The sequence below is a fragment of the Corylus avellana genome, chromosome ca2 (assembly GCF_901000735.1).
Source record: "Corylus avellana chromosome ca2, CavTom2PMs-1.0".
In the NCBI taxonomy this organism is placed as follows: domain Eukaryota; kingdom Viridiplantae; phylum Streptophyta; class Magnoliopsida; order Fagales; family Betulaceae; genus Corylus; species Corylus avellana.
The window spans coordinates 8,233,394-8,249,591 of record NC_081542.1 but is presented as its reverse complement, the minus strand read 5'-3'; the positions used below and the strand labels follow the sequence as shown (position 1 = coordinate 8,249,591).

The 16,198-nt window shown below is 39.3% G+C and overlaps 1 protein-coding gene across 5 annotated transcripts in view; it reads right to left on the bottom strand.

Moving 5' to 3' along the window:
- LOC132168668 (protein CHROMATIN REMODELING 20) overlaps positions 1-12,316 on the bottom strand; it is a 47,966-nt gene extending 35,650 nt beyond the window's left edge. For 4 of the 5 annotated variants that reach the window (XM_059579677.1, XM_059579678.1, XM_059579676.1 and 1 more), the window contains exons 1-5: positions 11,574-12,316; positions 11,193-11,364; positions 8,093-8,155; positions 3,100-3,195; positions 2,930-3,022 (exon numbers count right to left, since the gene is read on the bottom strand). In XM_059579677.1, coding sequence (XP_059435660.1) covers positions 2,930-3,022; positions 3,100-3,195; positions 8,093-8,155; positions 11,193-11,315 — 375 coding nt within the window. In that variant the 5' untranslated portion in view covers positions 11,316-11,364; positions 11,574-12,316. Of the gene's footprint in view, positions 1-2,929; positions 3,023-3,099; positions 3,221-8,092; positions 8,156-11,192; positions 11,365-11,573 lie in introns of those variants that run through there. The other variant, XM_059579680.1, reaches the window with a different exon arrangement.
- Positions 12,317-16,198: the final 3,882 nt, after the last annotated feature.

Sequence of the window (16,198 nt, the reverse complement as noted above, 5' to 3'; positions counted from 1 at the left end):
CTAACCTCAAAGTAAATACAGCATGTTCAAAATCAAAATTGAGAGGCTGATTCCGGTTTAAATGAAACCCATGTATGGAAATCCGACTAAGTCCTAATACCATCCCTAAATTATGAATGATTAGATCGGAATCTCTACGTCAAGTTTAATATATGATACTTTAGCCAATGAGTTCTCAAATAGCACCTCTATTCTAAAACAAAACCAAAAAGAAAAAGGAGGAGGGGGAGTTAACAATGACAAACAATAAAAAGCAAAGATCCCATGTGACCAAAGAATAGCAACCATCTATCAACGTCATTGTTCCTATGGTGACAATTGAGTCTAATTTATGGCCATTTAACATAATTCTTATAAGCTTAATGCATTTGATAATTTTTTTTTTTTTGATAAATAAGTAAGAATATCATTGCAAAACGCAGAGGGGTGCAACCCAAGTACACAGGAAGTATATAAAGACACCCCTTTAAAGAAAAAATGAAGAGCATAAATCTACAAATTGATGCATCAAAGAAGCTTGAGGAATGTTCAAAACACCCGCCAAATGGAAAAACAAATTGAGAAACCTATTGCTGAGCTCCGCCATTGTCAATTCCTTATCTTCATAACATCGAGCATTCCTCTCCCTCCAAATAGTCCACATAAGGCACAAAGGGGCCATTCTCCAAACCTCCATCACCATTTTATTACCTCTTTGGCCTTTCTAGCAAGCTAGGAGATCAATAACATTGCCATTCATTACCCACTTCACATCAAAAATGGAAAAGAGAACACTCCAGAGAGCACGAGCCACGTCATAGTGGAGGAGGAGATGATCAATGGACTCACCACTCCTCTTACACATACTATACTAATCCACCACGGTCAAACCTCTCTTCCGAAGATTATCCAATGTGAGAATCCTTCCAAGGGCAGCCTTCCACACAAAGAAACTAACTTTGAGCGGGACTTTAACCTTCCAAATACTCTTCCACGGGAAAGAATAGCTCCCCACCTCGTGCCTCTCCTCAAAAGAAGGAAGCACACCGAAGAAAGAACGTACCTCAAAAAGCTTCCTCTTTGAAGGGGTCCACCAAATGTGATCCACCCACCCAATCATGACACCGAGTCTCATACAATTTCGCATAGAAAGTCACCACCACCTCCACTTCCCAATCCTAAGCCGCTCAACAAAAAAGAACATTCCAATGTGCTTCCTCATTCATAATCTGCAGATTATCACTCACCCAAGCCTCTTTGTTTCTTGCAATACGAAACAATTCAGGGAAAGACTCCTTCAAAGGTTGATTACCACACCATATATCATGCCAAAACCTAATTTGGGTGCCATCACCAACTTCAAATCTGATGAACTTCGAAAAAAACTCCCACCCTCTTCTTATATGCTTCCAAACCCCTACACCAAATGGCCTCTCAACCTGTTTGGCACACCAATCTCCCTCCATGCTTCCATATATTACCTCTACGACCTTCCTCCAATAAGCTTCCCTCTCCGTAGCATAACGCCATAACCATTTTCCCAATAAAGCTTGATTGAAACGACGCAAATTTCTAATCCCCAAGCCACCATCCTTCACAGGATAGCAAACTAAAGACCATTTAACTAAATGAAACTTAGTCTCCTCATTGGTACCGCCCCATAAAAAATTCCTTTGCAACTTCTCTAACCTCTTTGCCACACTCGAGGGAATGAGAAAAAGAGATAACAAATAATTAACTGCTCCACATATTCAAAAAGAGTTTATGGCATTTCTTAGCAATCTATATTAAGATTAATGAGTTGACATGTTAACGTTGAGGAAAGAAAAATTTATGAAAGTATACACATATATGCATAAGATGAAACCAGCTTGGCAAAATCTTTTAGCATAGTACTAGATGTACCACCCTAGTCTCATAATGAGAAGATGAGGTATAGCCCACATAGAGGGGTGGTTTTTAAAGATAATTATGAGTGCTAAGTCTCACATTGTCTAGTTACTAGGTAAAACTAGACTTTATAAGGAATTCTAAAGAAGCTTCAAATTGACCGGTCCTTTTGGGGTGATAGTACAGATGTGTAGCTAGCGTTTTTTCTGGGTCGTTACAAATGATATCAGAGTCACCTAGTAACGTTAGACAATGTTGTACTAGAGCATTGCATGACGTTACCCTAACAAGGACACCAGGAGTTTAAGGGGAGTTTGTAACACCTCGATCCCATATTAGGAAGATGAATAATAGCCCACATAGAGTAAGTGGTTTATAAAGATAGTCATAAATGTTATATCCCACATTGTCTAGTTACTAGGTGAAACTGAGCTTTATAATGAATTCTTGGGAAGCTCCAAATTGACTAGTCTTTTTTGGGATGATAGTGCAGATATGGCTAGCGCTTTTCCCTAGGCCGATACCCTAGAGGACTACAATTAAATTCTACAGTCACCGGGGATGGGAGAGGGAAGGCTGTATGGGCCTCAAATGCATCAAAAAAATTGAAACAAAAAGGGTATGGGGCTATGCATCGCATCAAGGTTTAGATAAGGATTGTATAGCATATATTCCACAAACTTGGAACTTCCGTAAGTTTAACAGCCATGCCAACAAGGTAAAATTGCAGATTGAACCATAGTCTTATGCAGCCACTACCCATTTGCAACGACTTCCAATGTCCAGAGGACAAGTTGCCTAAAGTTAGATATTGAACAAGAAAAATGCATGATAATTTATAAAAATAAAATAAAATACGAACAATGTAAAACTCAGTAAGCAATGGGATGAAAAATAGGTCAAAGGCTAGCCAAGATAATCTTCAATTTGTGTAACAAGAAGAGGCAAACTATTTCTTTCAAAATATGAATAGGAAGAGTCACCCTCAAGATACATGCAAGCATCAAAATATATAATCCAAAATAAAAAGATTTATTGGAAGTCATAGAAAGAAGCAAACCAGCAAATGAGCACTCTCAGTCTCAAGCTCATCAAGCACAACTTCCCACTCTTCCGTAAACGTAGCCATTTCATCTGCAACAGCTGTTTCCAACTATTGACAAGTACAAACACATAAGTTACATAAAAACAACAAAATCGAAAAAGAGGGGGAGAATAAGAGAAACTAACCTCTTCCCCAAGGAGAGTCTGTGTCAACTCCTCTCTAACTTCACTCTCCAGTTTGGCAAGAGATTCCTTCTCAAGTGCTTCTTGAGCCTCTGCAGCCTAATATGAGGATTAGAGAACCTTCCTAAAACAAATTAAATAACACATGACATTTATACTATGGATACATTACAAGTGCACCATCCATACATACGCACAAATAAATAAATGCATAGAAACTCACTAAATCTATATATTGATAAGTAAAGCAATCTATTAAAAACTGCAAGGGGTGTAACTCAAGTACGCAGGACGTGTACAAGAGAAAAACATCCAACAAGTTCAAGCACAAGGAAAGAGAGCACAAAAATATACAAAGCTAGAGACATCAATAAAGGTGTTAATAGAGATCTACTCATAAAGGGATTTAAGGAGACCAAGCTATAGATCTGAGCTCATCTTCTCACAATCATTGAAACTTCGAGCAATTATTTCTCACCCAATGCACTACATTAGACAAGAAGGGATTACATTCCAAATAAAATCCAACTCCTTTCGACTAAACCTTCCTTTCCAAAATGCTACGACCTCCACCACCCGACTAGGCATAACCCACTCCACACCAAATATCTTAAAACCAAAACCCACAAGCCTCTCATGATGTCATAGTGAAGAAGGAGGTGATCAAGAGTTTATCCAGTCTTTTTGCACATACAACACCAATCTATCACTATGATGTGATGCTTGCGAAGATTATCCATAGTAAGATTTTTTTCCTTACGAAATTGTCCATATGAAAAATGCCACCCTCAAGGGAGCCTTAGACCTCCAAATGTTCTTCCAAGGAAAATAGTTAACAACATTGAAAAGGAGAGCTTTGTAAAAAGTTTTGACCTCAAAAAATCATCTTTTGAAGGGAACCAAACAACGCAGCTTCAACTCCCTAACTCCTCCTAACAGAATATAGGACATTGAAAAAAGACGAAACAAAATCCACCTCTTAATCATGAACCAATAAGATAAAATTCATATGCCAATGCATCTCATCATTGTGAGCAAACATATGCTCAGCAAATCAAAGCATCCATGTTCCTTGCAAATGCAAAATAACTTCGGAAAGGAGTCCTTTGAAGGACGATCCTCACACCAAATGCTATGTCAAAACCTGGTTCGAGAGCCATCACCCACCTCGATAGAAACGAAACAAAAAGAAGGCATATTAGCCCCTCCTAATATATTTCCATAGACTCACCCATAAGGCCATGCGACAACTTTAGAGCACCATTTGGCCACCAATATTCTTTATTCACAGCATGTCACCAAAAAGCCTCTCTTTTCACGGCATACCTCCATAACCACTTTCCCAACAAAGCCTGATTGAAGGTGAGCCAACTCCTAATCCCCAAACCTCGAAGACTAAGGAGAGAACAAACCTTCATCCAATTAACAAGATGAAACTTAGACTTGTTATCCAAACCACTCCATAAGAAATCCCTTTGCAGCTTTTTTAGCTGCTTAGCAACACTGACTAGGATAGGGAAGAGAGAAAGGTAATAAATAGGCAAGTTGGAAAGCGTGCTCTTGATCAACGTTCCGCAACCACCCTTGGATAGATAGGCTTTACCACCCCACTAACCTTTTTTCCATTTTCTCAATAATTGTATCCCAAATAAATTTGCCTTGAAAGGAGACGCAACAAATATTTCAAAGGTAGGAATGAAACCGTACAACCTAGAATACGAACTGAAGCATTCACATTCGGCACATCACCCACCGGAACCAAGTCAGATTTGGCCAAATTAATCTTCAACCCTAAAACAGCCTCAAAACAAAGAAGAACATATGGAAATGCCGAGGATTATCAGGAGCAATCCCACAAAAAATACGGGTATCATCTGCGAAAAGATGATGAGAGATAGAAAGAGTATCATCATTCCTTGCCCCCACGAAAAAGCCAAAGATAAAGCCCTAGGTCACTATGGCAGATATCATTAGGTAACAATCACAAAAAGGAGGGGGAAGAGCATCACTCTGTCTCAAACCACGAGAGCTACTAAGGAAACCACTAGGAGTACCATTAAAAAGAATAGAGAATGAACAGTGGATATGCAGTGGACAATCCAACTTTGCCATCTCTCCCCAAAGCCACATATCAAAATAACCAGAAATCCCAACTAAGTAGTCTCGGCTCACCTGATTTGAGACAGTTATCTAAGCATTCATTAGTGATATTCTCATAAAAGCATTTTTTAGTCTAAAATCTGATGACCTCTCAAAAAAGCGTTTTGAGTCTTTGAAATGATATTCTCCAAGACAATTTTCAATCTATTAGCCAAAACCTTCACAATAAGCTTATAAACGCCACTTACTAGACCGATAGGATGAAAATATTTAACCCAACTACCCCCACTTTCTTATGAATATGGTAAATGAAGGTCACATTCAAACTTTTAACTTTCTTGCCATGCAAATAGAACTCAAGAAAGAGCTTCATAACTTCTTTGATAACTTCCCAACAAGACTAGAAAAAAGCCATAGAGAAACCATCTAAACCTGGAGCCTTATCCCTGTTCAACTCTTTCACCACTTTGAAAACCTCCCTTTCCACGAAGCCTCGTTCCACCCAAACTACCTCTTCCTCACTAATAGAGTGGAACGGAATACCATTTAAGTCTGGCCGCCAATTTTTGTTCTCGGTGTATAGCTAAATGAAAAATTGGACTATATGATTCTTGACTTTATGGGATTAGAGAGATTTCAGCATTGATAACCAAATTCTCTATAGTGTTGCACTTTCTATTAGAATTAGCCAATCGATGAAAGAACTAGGTATTATTATCGCCCTCCTTTAACCACAATGCCCTTGACTTTTGCCTCTAACTCACCTCCTCCAAGAGAACAATCTTCTCTAGTTCAACTGTAGCCACTTCCTTCCTCAATACCTCCTCGCTAGAAAGTGGTCTCTATTCTTAGATTCTATCCAGCCCTTTTGGATCATCAAGAAGAGCCCTTTTTTCTTCTCCACATTACCAAGCTCCGAATCATTCCACAACTTTAGGTCAACTTTCAAGGCTTTCAATTTCTGAGCCAAAACGAAGCTAGAACAGCCATGAAAGCAATAAGAAGACCACCAGTGCCTCATCTTCTCAACAAAGCCATTTGTTTTCAACCACACGTTTTCAAATTTGAAATAACTCTTGCCCCTCCGAAGAACGCCACAATCAATGAGAATAGAAAAGTGATCTAAGAGAACTTTGAGTAATTTGCTCTAGAAAACAATTGAGAAATGTTCCTCCCACTTGGGAGAGATGAGGAACCTATTGATTCTAGACCATGCAGGAGAATCCTGGTTTACTAGGTGAAATTCTCAACTCTCTGCTGCCTTTAGGAGTCAACTGATAAGATCTAGAAGAAGATTCCTATCTTAGAACATCCTTGTTGTGGTTGGCATCAAGTGAAAGGAAAAGGGCCATGATCCTTTTCAAATTTATCACATGGCATGCCCAAATATTTCTAAAAACCTTTGATCTTCTTTCTTACCCACCCTGACGTTTCTTTTTCAAAAAAGCTCATCTCCTCTGAAACTGCAGGGGGACATACATTAATTGGCTCAGAAAAAATAAGCTCACCCCAAAGAGAGATATCCAAGATCGGTAATTCCTTCTCACAATCAAGCCCACAACCATTTGTAACCCTGAAAAGCATTGCAGGAGGTTGTTCCTTTCTAGGACTGCTAATCTCTCTTAGTTGCTCAACCAAAGAAGGAATCACAACAAAACCCAAGTTCTCCACCTTGTTGCTCCTTTCCCAACAAAAGAGTCTTGGTTGGAGTAGCCTTGGTCGTGCCCAAGATTGGACCTGAATTAGCCTCACCAACCTTCAGCTGGGCAAATCCCTCCTCCACTTGCTTCTGGCCCACACTATAGACCCCTCACCCTTTTCTCCATGCAATAGGGGGACAAAGGCCTCAGGTTCTAAAGGACGAAAACCCTCTTCCCTTCCTTCAAAACAATAGACCAACCCATGTTCTTAGTAAGAGCCCCATCACTTGCACCACCCACCCGAGAATCCAAAAAAGAAAAAATTCCATTACCTATAGGTTGACCCACACCCGAGAGCTTGGAATCCCTCACACCCAGAACAAAGATGTTTGCTTCAGCCACCAAACCCCCTGACCCAAGAGCTCAATGTCTGCAATGGGGACCTCTTTACTTGAGACGAACTGCACTTGTATGAAACTGGGCATTTCTCCCTCTAGAAAAGGGGACCAGGCTTAAGGACAACCCTCTAGACCTCGTCGCCCGTGAAAATCTGGCCAAAAGGTTGAGGCATGCGCCACAATTGGAAGACCCAATAAGGCAACAATGACAAAGAGACACCGGCGGGGAAAGGTCACAACTACTCCACTGCTCGCAGCATCTCGACTCCCTCTCTGAAAGGTGTCCTTGTCGACATGGCTTTGCGGCGAGGCTACCAAAGGAGTTGCTTCACCCGAACACATGCAAACTCCCGCAAAGGCCTAACTTGCACCCTAACCATTACAGAAGACAAATGGAGGCCCGTTTCATGTTTTTGCCAACCACTGAAGCTTGGGATTTAAGCTAGGCCGAAAATTCGTGGCCAATCATGAAAAATGGATATTTTCCTTTTATAACCTTCTTCACTTGGCCCAAGACTGCTGGATTTAGCTCTTGAGAAAGTTGGGCCCCTCCTGAGGAGATGGGCTTCGAGCATACAATACATGTGTGTGTGTGTGTGTGTGTGTGTGTGCATTCAATCACATGTATACATGCAGACACAAGACACACACACACACACACACAAAGACACAAAGATAACTGAAAGGTTAAACTCAATCAAGGAAATGCATTCCTTACTCAACTTCCAAAAACATATCTTTGTGTCTTTGTGTTTGTGTGCATTCAATCACATGTATACATGCAGACACAAGACACACACACACACACAAAGACACAAAGATAACTGAAAGGTTAAACTCATTCAAGGAAATGCATACCTTACTCTCAACTTCCAAAAACTCAGCAATTAACTCTTCTATTTCTTTCTCATTCAAAGGTTCCTGCACAATGAAGATGAAACCTAATCTAAGTACAATGAAAGCTGAAATGAAATGAGAGAGTATAAACAATAGCAGTTAGACATTGAAATGAAAATTTGGGTAAAATACATTTTCGGTCCACTAACTATTATTAATGTTTCTATTTGATCCATGTTCTTCAAATTGTCTCGATGTTGTCTCCTAATTTCTAACATTGATTCAATTTGACCATTCCCTCTAAATCCTTTAAACTAATATGACATAGTTAGCATTGGGAAACTTCAGAGAGATTTTTTATAAGGAGGTATGACTGGAAGGAGCTGTTGCAAGGTATTCGGGATTTGGATGTAATTGCAGAAGGTCGTAGTTTAGCGGCGGAGGAAAGGATGAGGAAGGAAGATATGTCTAAGGAATTGGATAAAACTATTCTTCAAGAGGAAGTGAGTTGGAGATAGAAATCTAGCGCTTTGTGGTTGAGGAAGGGGGATAAAAATTTGTACACTCAGCAGATTACTTGGCGACCAAAGGTGGATGGTCTTTCATTCCTATCCATTGATGCGGATGAGAGTAATTGGTTGGAAAGAGATTTTGAGGAGCAAGAAGTGTGTGAGGTGGTGAGGGATTTGAATGGAGATAAGGCATCGGGGCCGGATGGTTTCACAGTGGCTTTTTTTAGAGGATATAATGGCAGTTTTTATGGATTTTCATAGTCAACGGAAGTTTGATAAGAGTTATAATGCAACTTTTGTTTCTCTTATTCCAAAGAAGGTAGGAGCAGTGGATGTTAAGGATTTCCGGCCAATTAGCTTAGTAGGTGGGGTGTATAAGATTCTTTCCCAGGTCTTAGCAAACCGACTAAAGTCAGTTTTGGGAAAGATTACCTCTAATTCACATAATGCTTTCATTGGAGGTAGACAAATATTGGACTTAGTGTTAATCACTAGGAAATGTGTCATTGGAAGAGTATTTAGAAAGACAAGACTCCTCCGAGAGTGGCTTTCTTAGTGTGGACAGCAGCTCTAGGAAAAATCATGACCTTGGACAATTTACGAAAAATGAATATTATGGTGATGGACTGGTGTTGCATGTGTAAGCATTGTGGAGAATCAATCGACCATTTATTCCTGCATTGTGAGGTTGCAACCGAGATATGGAGCGTGTTTCTTCAGCTCTTTGGTGTTGATTGGGTTATGCACTTATGCCGAATGACTGCTTGGGAAGTTGGGAGGGGACAATTGGGTAATCATCTTGCTTTGCACATATGGAGGATGATTCCATTGTGTGTGATTCAGTGTGAAGTGGTGTCTTGGGCGAGAGCAGAATACGCGAAGCTTTAATGATCGTGAGAATGGCTTGCTCAATTTGAAGAAGTTGGTATTACACACTCTATTTTCATGGAGAGTGACATGGCATAGTTCTTTTGTTTCTACTTTTTTTGAATTTTTAGTGTTATGTGCTTCTTTCTCTACTTAGAAGGGGTTCTTTTGTATACCTCCTGTGTACATGGGTTATGCCCCTCGGCACGTTTTTTAATCCACATTACTTATAAATAAATAAAAAATAAAAAATCACTAGGGGAATCTAGGGTGTTGTGCAAGTTGGATTTGGAGAAGGCGTGCAATAATTTAAATTGGGATTTCTTCCTGTATTTGTTAAAGAGATGCGGATTTGGGGAGCACTAGAGGGATTGGATAGCGCATTGTATATCCATGGCGAGATTTCCCATCCTTGTGAATGGAACACCGTCCAAATTTTTCACTAGCTCACACAGGTTAAGATAGGGGAACCCATTATTGCCATTATTGTTCGTGGTTGTTATGGAGGCATTCAGTCAAATGATGATTGCGACAATGGATAGGGGGTCTTCCGACGGGTTTCTCAATGGGGTCAAGGAATAATGAAGAGTTGGTAGTGTTTCATTTACTGTTTGCTGATGATACACTAATTTTTTGTGATGCAAACTCCGAACAAATTCAACATTTGCAGTGTATTTTCTTATGTTTTGAAGCTGTTTCAAGGTTAAGACTCAATTTAAAAAAATCAGAAATTGTTCCTATAGGCCAGCATTCTTGGGTGTAGAGTCTCTTTGTTCCCAATGAAAATTTTGGGTTTGCCGTTGGGTGCTTCTTATAAGGGCACTTCTATTTGGAATGGCATTCATGAAAAAATGGAAGGTTGGTTGGTTGGAGATGGAAGAAACTTTATTTATCTAAGGCTGGTAGATTGACTCTAGCTAAGAGTACTCTATCCAATCTACCTACGTATTTTGTCTCTTTTTCCTATTCTAGTGGGAGTGGCCAATAGGCTTGAGAGACTACAGATGGATTTTTTATGGGGTGGTATTGGGGGTGAGTTCAAATTTCAATTAGTGAATTGGGCACGGATTTGCACTCTGATAAAATCAGGTGTGTTAGGAGTTAGAAATTTGATTCAATACAATCGAGCTCTTTTGTGGAAGTGGTTGTGGCAATATGCTATGGAAAGAGAGGCATTATGGAGAGTGGTGATAGGGACCAATTATGATAGTATGGGGGATGGTGCTCTAAGGAGGTAATAGGAACATTTGGCAAGGGAGCTTTGAAACATATTAGGCATAACCCAATTAAAACCAAAAAGATGGAAAAGCGAACTCCATAATTCTCGAGCCACTTCACAATGAAGAAGAATGTGATCAATGAACTACTCTTCTTGCACATACAACACAAACCACCACTATTACATTCCTCTTCCTCAAATTATCCAAAATCAAGATTTTCCCTAATGCCGACGTCCACACAAAGAACGGTAATCTCAGAGGAGATTTAGCTCTACAAATACTCTTCCATGAAAAAAGGCTTAATTTAAACCAATGTTGGACGAAAGAATTAAATGAATAATTCTGAAAATTGGGGGACAACATTGCTGCAATTAGAAGACTAGGGGCTAAACAAAAAGAATAATAAAAGTTGGAGCATTAGAAGTGTAACTTTCACTTAAAAACTTGGAAACAAGAACAATTACTATGAAAGACAAACTCTTGCAAGGTGTGAAGCAAATTATCTTCTACAAATTCACTTACCTCAAGATGCAATTCTTCATCATCTTGTCCCGATGTTGATGGTCCCTCGTCTTCTGAGCCATCAATAAAAGATTCACCAGAAGTGCTCTCAGCATCTTCCACTTCCTCTGGCTTTTCTTCCATCTCTTATTCGGATCAAATTGAGAAGAAAAGCAATCCTTGAAATCAGTACCTGATAAATGAATCAAATGTGTAAGCATATAAACCAATTCAATTTATTTCACTCAGATACTATGCAGAGTGCAGCAAACAGGCCAACCAAAAAGAAAATGGAGAAAGGAGACCATCATGTATCAAATAACACAACTAATATTAATAACATCAGTATAAAGATTACACCAGTAAACCCCCATTGGACAACAAGGGGCTTCAACACCTCACCTCTCTTCAAAAATTGCAGATCGATAACTGCCCTAAGCTCGAGTGCATGCCAGAAGACAGGGTACCTGCTTCCCTTTCTACTCTACGTATCAACTATTGTCACTTGTTAGGCTGGGATGCAAAGAATCTGCTTCGCTGAGCTGGTGGCAGCGGAGGATTCTAGGGTATTCTGGGACCATACTACGCCGGCTTATCTCCGCGTGTTAGCCCAGAAAGGTTCTAACAGGCATGGGCAATTTTTGGTGACTGAAGAGTATAATGGAAGAGACAAGTGTGGGTCAGTTCTGGTACCGGAAGGCAGGAATCGAAAAAGCCTTTGTTATCTGATTCAGAGTACGTAGCTGTAAAAAACAGAAGGAGCTTCACGGAGGTGCTACGAACCACGGTGAGAGCGCCAGAGGATCCTTTTAAGCCTCTTGTGGAGCCTATTGCAAAGGTGCCCCTGTGGCTGTTGGGACGGACCGCCGGAAAGAAGATTTCGGTGATTCTCAGTAAAGCAGAAACGAGCGGCCACGGTTCGGCGATTCAATCCCTCTCATTGGCGGCGGAGGTCATTTGGCCCAAGGATCCTTCTCTGGAGAGAGCTGCTTCGCCGAAGGATCTCTCTCTGGATTCGCAGGGGCTTGTCCTCCCCGCCGATACGAATATCGCTGATAATTGCAGTGTGACGGCTGACGGCTTCGAATACGCAAGGCCGAGAGAAACACTGCAGAAGCTACGGGCGGAGATTAGTCGCCATTAGTTTGCGAACGGGTAATTGAATAGGTATTAGTGAGAATAATTATTCCAATTTTTTACTTTGTAACACATATTTTATAATTGGAGTTGAATCAAATTTACTAAAAATAATTTCTAATTTTTTCAAAACTTAAATAAAAACAAAAAACACAAAAAATAATAATAATAATAATAATAAAAAAAAAACAAAAACAAAAATTGGTTGAAGGTGCGGTGGTCGGCCACCAAGAGTAGGCACCGAGGGTAGCACCAAACGACCTCGATGTGGCCCTCTAGGGTGGTGTGGCCACCCTCGATGCCATCAGGGGTGGCCGCAACCACCCTCGGAGGGTTTCGAGGGTGGTCACGGCCACTCCCAAGTGCCATCGGGGGTAGCTAGGCCAGCCTAGACTCTCATCGGGGGTGGTCTTGACCACCTCTAATGGCACTGGGGTTGGTGCAGCCAACGACATGATTTAAAAAATTTAAAAAATTTAAAAAAAAAAAAAAAAAAAAAGGTTTTTTAGGAAAGTTTGTCCATTCCCTAAGGAATAGTTATTCCTCTCATTTTTTTAGAGGAATAATTATTCCTCTGTGTAAGGGATTAGTTATTCCTATGAAAATAATTATTCCTAAGAATAGGACCTTACCAAACAAAAAAAATGATTATTCCATAAGAATAATCATTCTATTCCAGGGATCTATTCTGCAGATCAAACGGGCGGCCGAATGGAATTAGTCATCTGTCCATCCTGAAATCGTGGGCCCACGGGCTGTGGGCCTTTGAATTCTAACCCATTAACTGAAGATGTTATGAAAGGACCAAATAATTTGAATATGATTAATTTGAAGGGATAAATGTAAAATTAGTCATTGTTGTTGGCTTAAATTACAAATCACTCTCGAGATCTCTAAACCTTCTCCTCAATTTTGATTAAGAGACCAAAAGTGTGTGCTCTAGTGCCTACACAACCTTCATTTAAATAACTATATCTCCTAGTAAAAGTAGTATTAGATTTCCAAGTTAAAGTAGGACATATAGAACCATTAGGGTGAGAATGCGTGTGAAATTAGGCCAAGCCCAATAAGGGTAATAATTAGCTTGAGGAAGGACATAAATAGAAAATAGGGAAAAATATAAAAAAGCCCCACAAACTACCAGCCGTTTTCGATTTAGCCCCCTAATGTTCCAAAAGTGATAAAGTAGCCCCCCAAACTACCAAATTATTGCATTTTGGCCACTCCGTTAGTCAAAACCGTCAGTTTGGACGGAAACTGCAAAACGACGTCGTTTGTTACGGGTAAGTTACTACAATGCCCTTTTGAGAAAAATATAAAAAAGCCCCCCAAACTACCAGCCGTTTTCATTTTAGCCCCCTAATGTTCAGAAAGTGATAAAGTAGCCCCCTAACTACCAAACAGTTGCAATTTGGCTACTCCGTTAGTCATTACTGTCAAATATGATGGAAAATTCAAAACTACGTCGTTTTGACAATGGTAAGTTACTAAAATGCCCTTTTAGAAAAAAAAAATCATATTAAAACAAGCACGCTAAATGGCGCCGTTTTGCTTGAAATTAGGGTTTCCTTACACTTACCAAAACGACGCCGTTTTGATAAGTGTTAGAAATAAAAAGAAAAAACCTTAGACACCACGCAGAAAAAACCCCCAACCCCAGTTTATCTCTCTCCCCCAAACCGCCGACCACCACATCGTTCTATCTCCGGCAACCTTCTCCCTCAAGTGAAAAAAACGCAACGCCCCTCTCTCTCTTTCTCTCAAAACGACTGCCCCTGCCACCACCATCCATCACCGCCGGCCACACCATCCACTAGCTACGAAGCGCCACCGAAAAATTCTTACCCATTGTAGAAATCAAACAAAAAAATCACGTTCGTAGATAAACAACACCGATCCGACAGCTATACCATGAAATACAATAAAAAGATTGAGTTATGGGTAAGATTTACAGGCTGTCGGAGATAGACGACGTGGTGGCCGGCGGTTTTGGGGAGAAAGATAAACTGGGGTTGGGGGTTTTTTCGTGGGTCACCTGCGTGGGGTCTAGGGTTTTTTCTTTTAATTCCTAACACTTACCAAAGTGGCATCATTTTGGTAAGTGTAAGGAAACCCTAATTTCAAGCAAAATGGCGCCGTTTTGCTTGCTTGTTTTAATATGATATTTTTTTTTCCAAAAATGGCATTTTGGTAACTTACCATTGCCAAAACGATGTAGTTTTAAATTTTTCATCATATTTGACGGTAATGAATAACGGAGTGGCCAAATTGCAATTGTTTGGTAGTTTGGGGGCTACTTTATCACTTTCTGAATATTAGGGGGCTAAAATGAAAACGGCTGGTAGTTTGGGGGCTTTTTTATATTTTTCCCAAAAGGGCATTGTAGTAACTTACCTGTAACAAACGACGTCGTTTTGCAGTTTCCGTCCAAACTGACGGTTTTGACTAACGGAGTGGCCAAAATGCAATAGTTTGGTAGTTTAGGGGGCTACTTTATCACTTTTGGAACATTAGGGGGCTAAATCGAAAACGGCTGGTAGTTTGGGGGGCTTTTTTATATTTTTCCCTAGAAAATAAAACTAGCTCCAATAGGCTTAGGACACTTGTCATCTCATGACTTGTCTTAGGTTATTATTAATTACAATTAATTTCACTAAATAATTGTAATTAAACTATAACTTTTATTTTTATTTAATCAAACTCCCAATGACTTCTTATAATTGTATCTGAATCATTTATGAAATAATCGGTATTCAAATCAAAATCATAAATTAACTATCACTTGATCATTGAGTACCAAATTTAATATCTTGATTATTTTTGTACTCTTTAAATAATATTTCAACGTGTACATCTAATTTTAGTAACTAGTAAAATACTTTGACCAGATATTTAGAATAATCAATTCCTTTCAAGGAAATATTTCATGTCGCATGGATAAATCAAAGATTATGGACTCCTTATTAAGGAGTAGCGTTCTCACAGTGCTGCATATGATCACCCCAAAACACTAAGATTTTGACTATGAAGATCTTACTCCAAAATATATCAAAGTAACATATACTTCACATTTGAGTGCACAATCCTCTCAGGATTAAGTGCCAATGTTAGAAATAGTAGTGAGTTCAAATTATTCATATCAACAATCATTGTGATAGAATAATAACTCACTTATTCCGTTTAGTCACCAACATATCAATTGGAAGTCTCAACTTCACAAGATCAAGATAGTTCATCATGATTGATATGTTTTAGTTTTATCAAATTGAATGCTCAATTTCATTATTGACTACAAACAATAGCCTATAAGTTACATGGTTGATGGTCTAAAATTGTATGTGTGATAATCTCCTTGTCATTGACACACCTCAAGTGGTATTCAATACAACTCAATGACTTATATATATATATATATATTCAATTAATGCATACATGTAAATAGTAATATGCCCAATGTTCTTGAAATAATTAAGCAAATAAACAACTTTATTAAATAAACTAAAATGTCATGCAAATTGAATTGGACTTTAAAGTATAAACCCTAACATGCTGGGAATAGTGTAATAAACTAAAATATTTTTGTACGACATTGTAGTTTATATTGAATAATGTTGTTATTCATAGATGTATTTAATTAAGCATATGCCATATAACCTTTGTAACACCTCACCCCCACTGACACATAATATTGTCTAATTTTGGCTCTCTCAAACCAAACTTCCCATTTGTAACACTCCACACCATTGACACACAATATTGTCCGTTTTTCGCTTTCTTAAATCAGACTTCATAGGAGGTCACACATCTTGGTACTACTCTCGCATAAGCCCACTTAACTGCAGAGTTCTGATGGGATCATGACCATCATGGCTTTAAAACGCGTTGTTGTC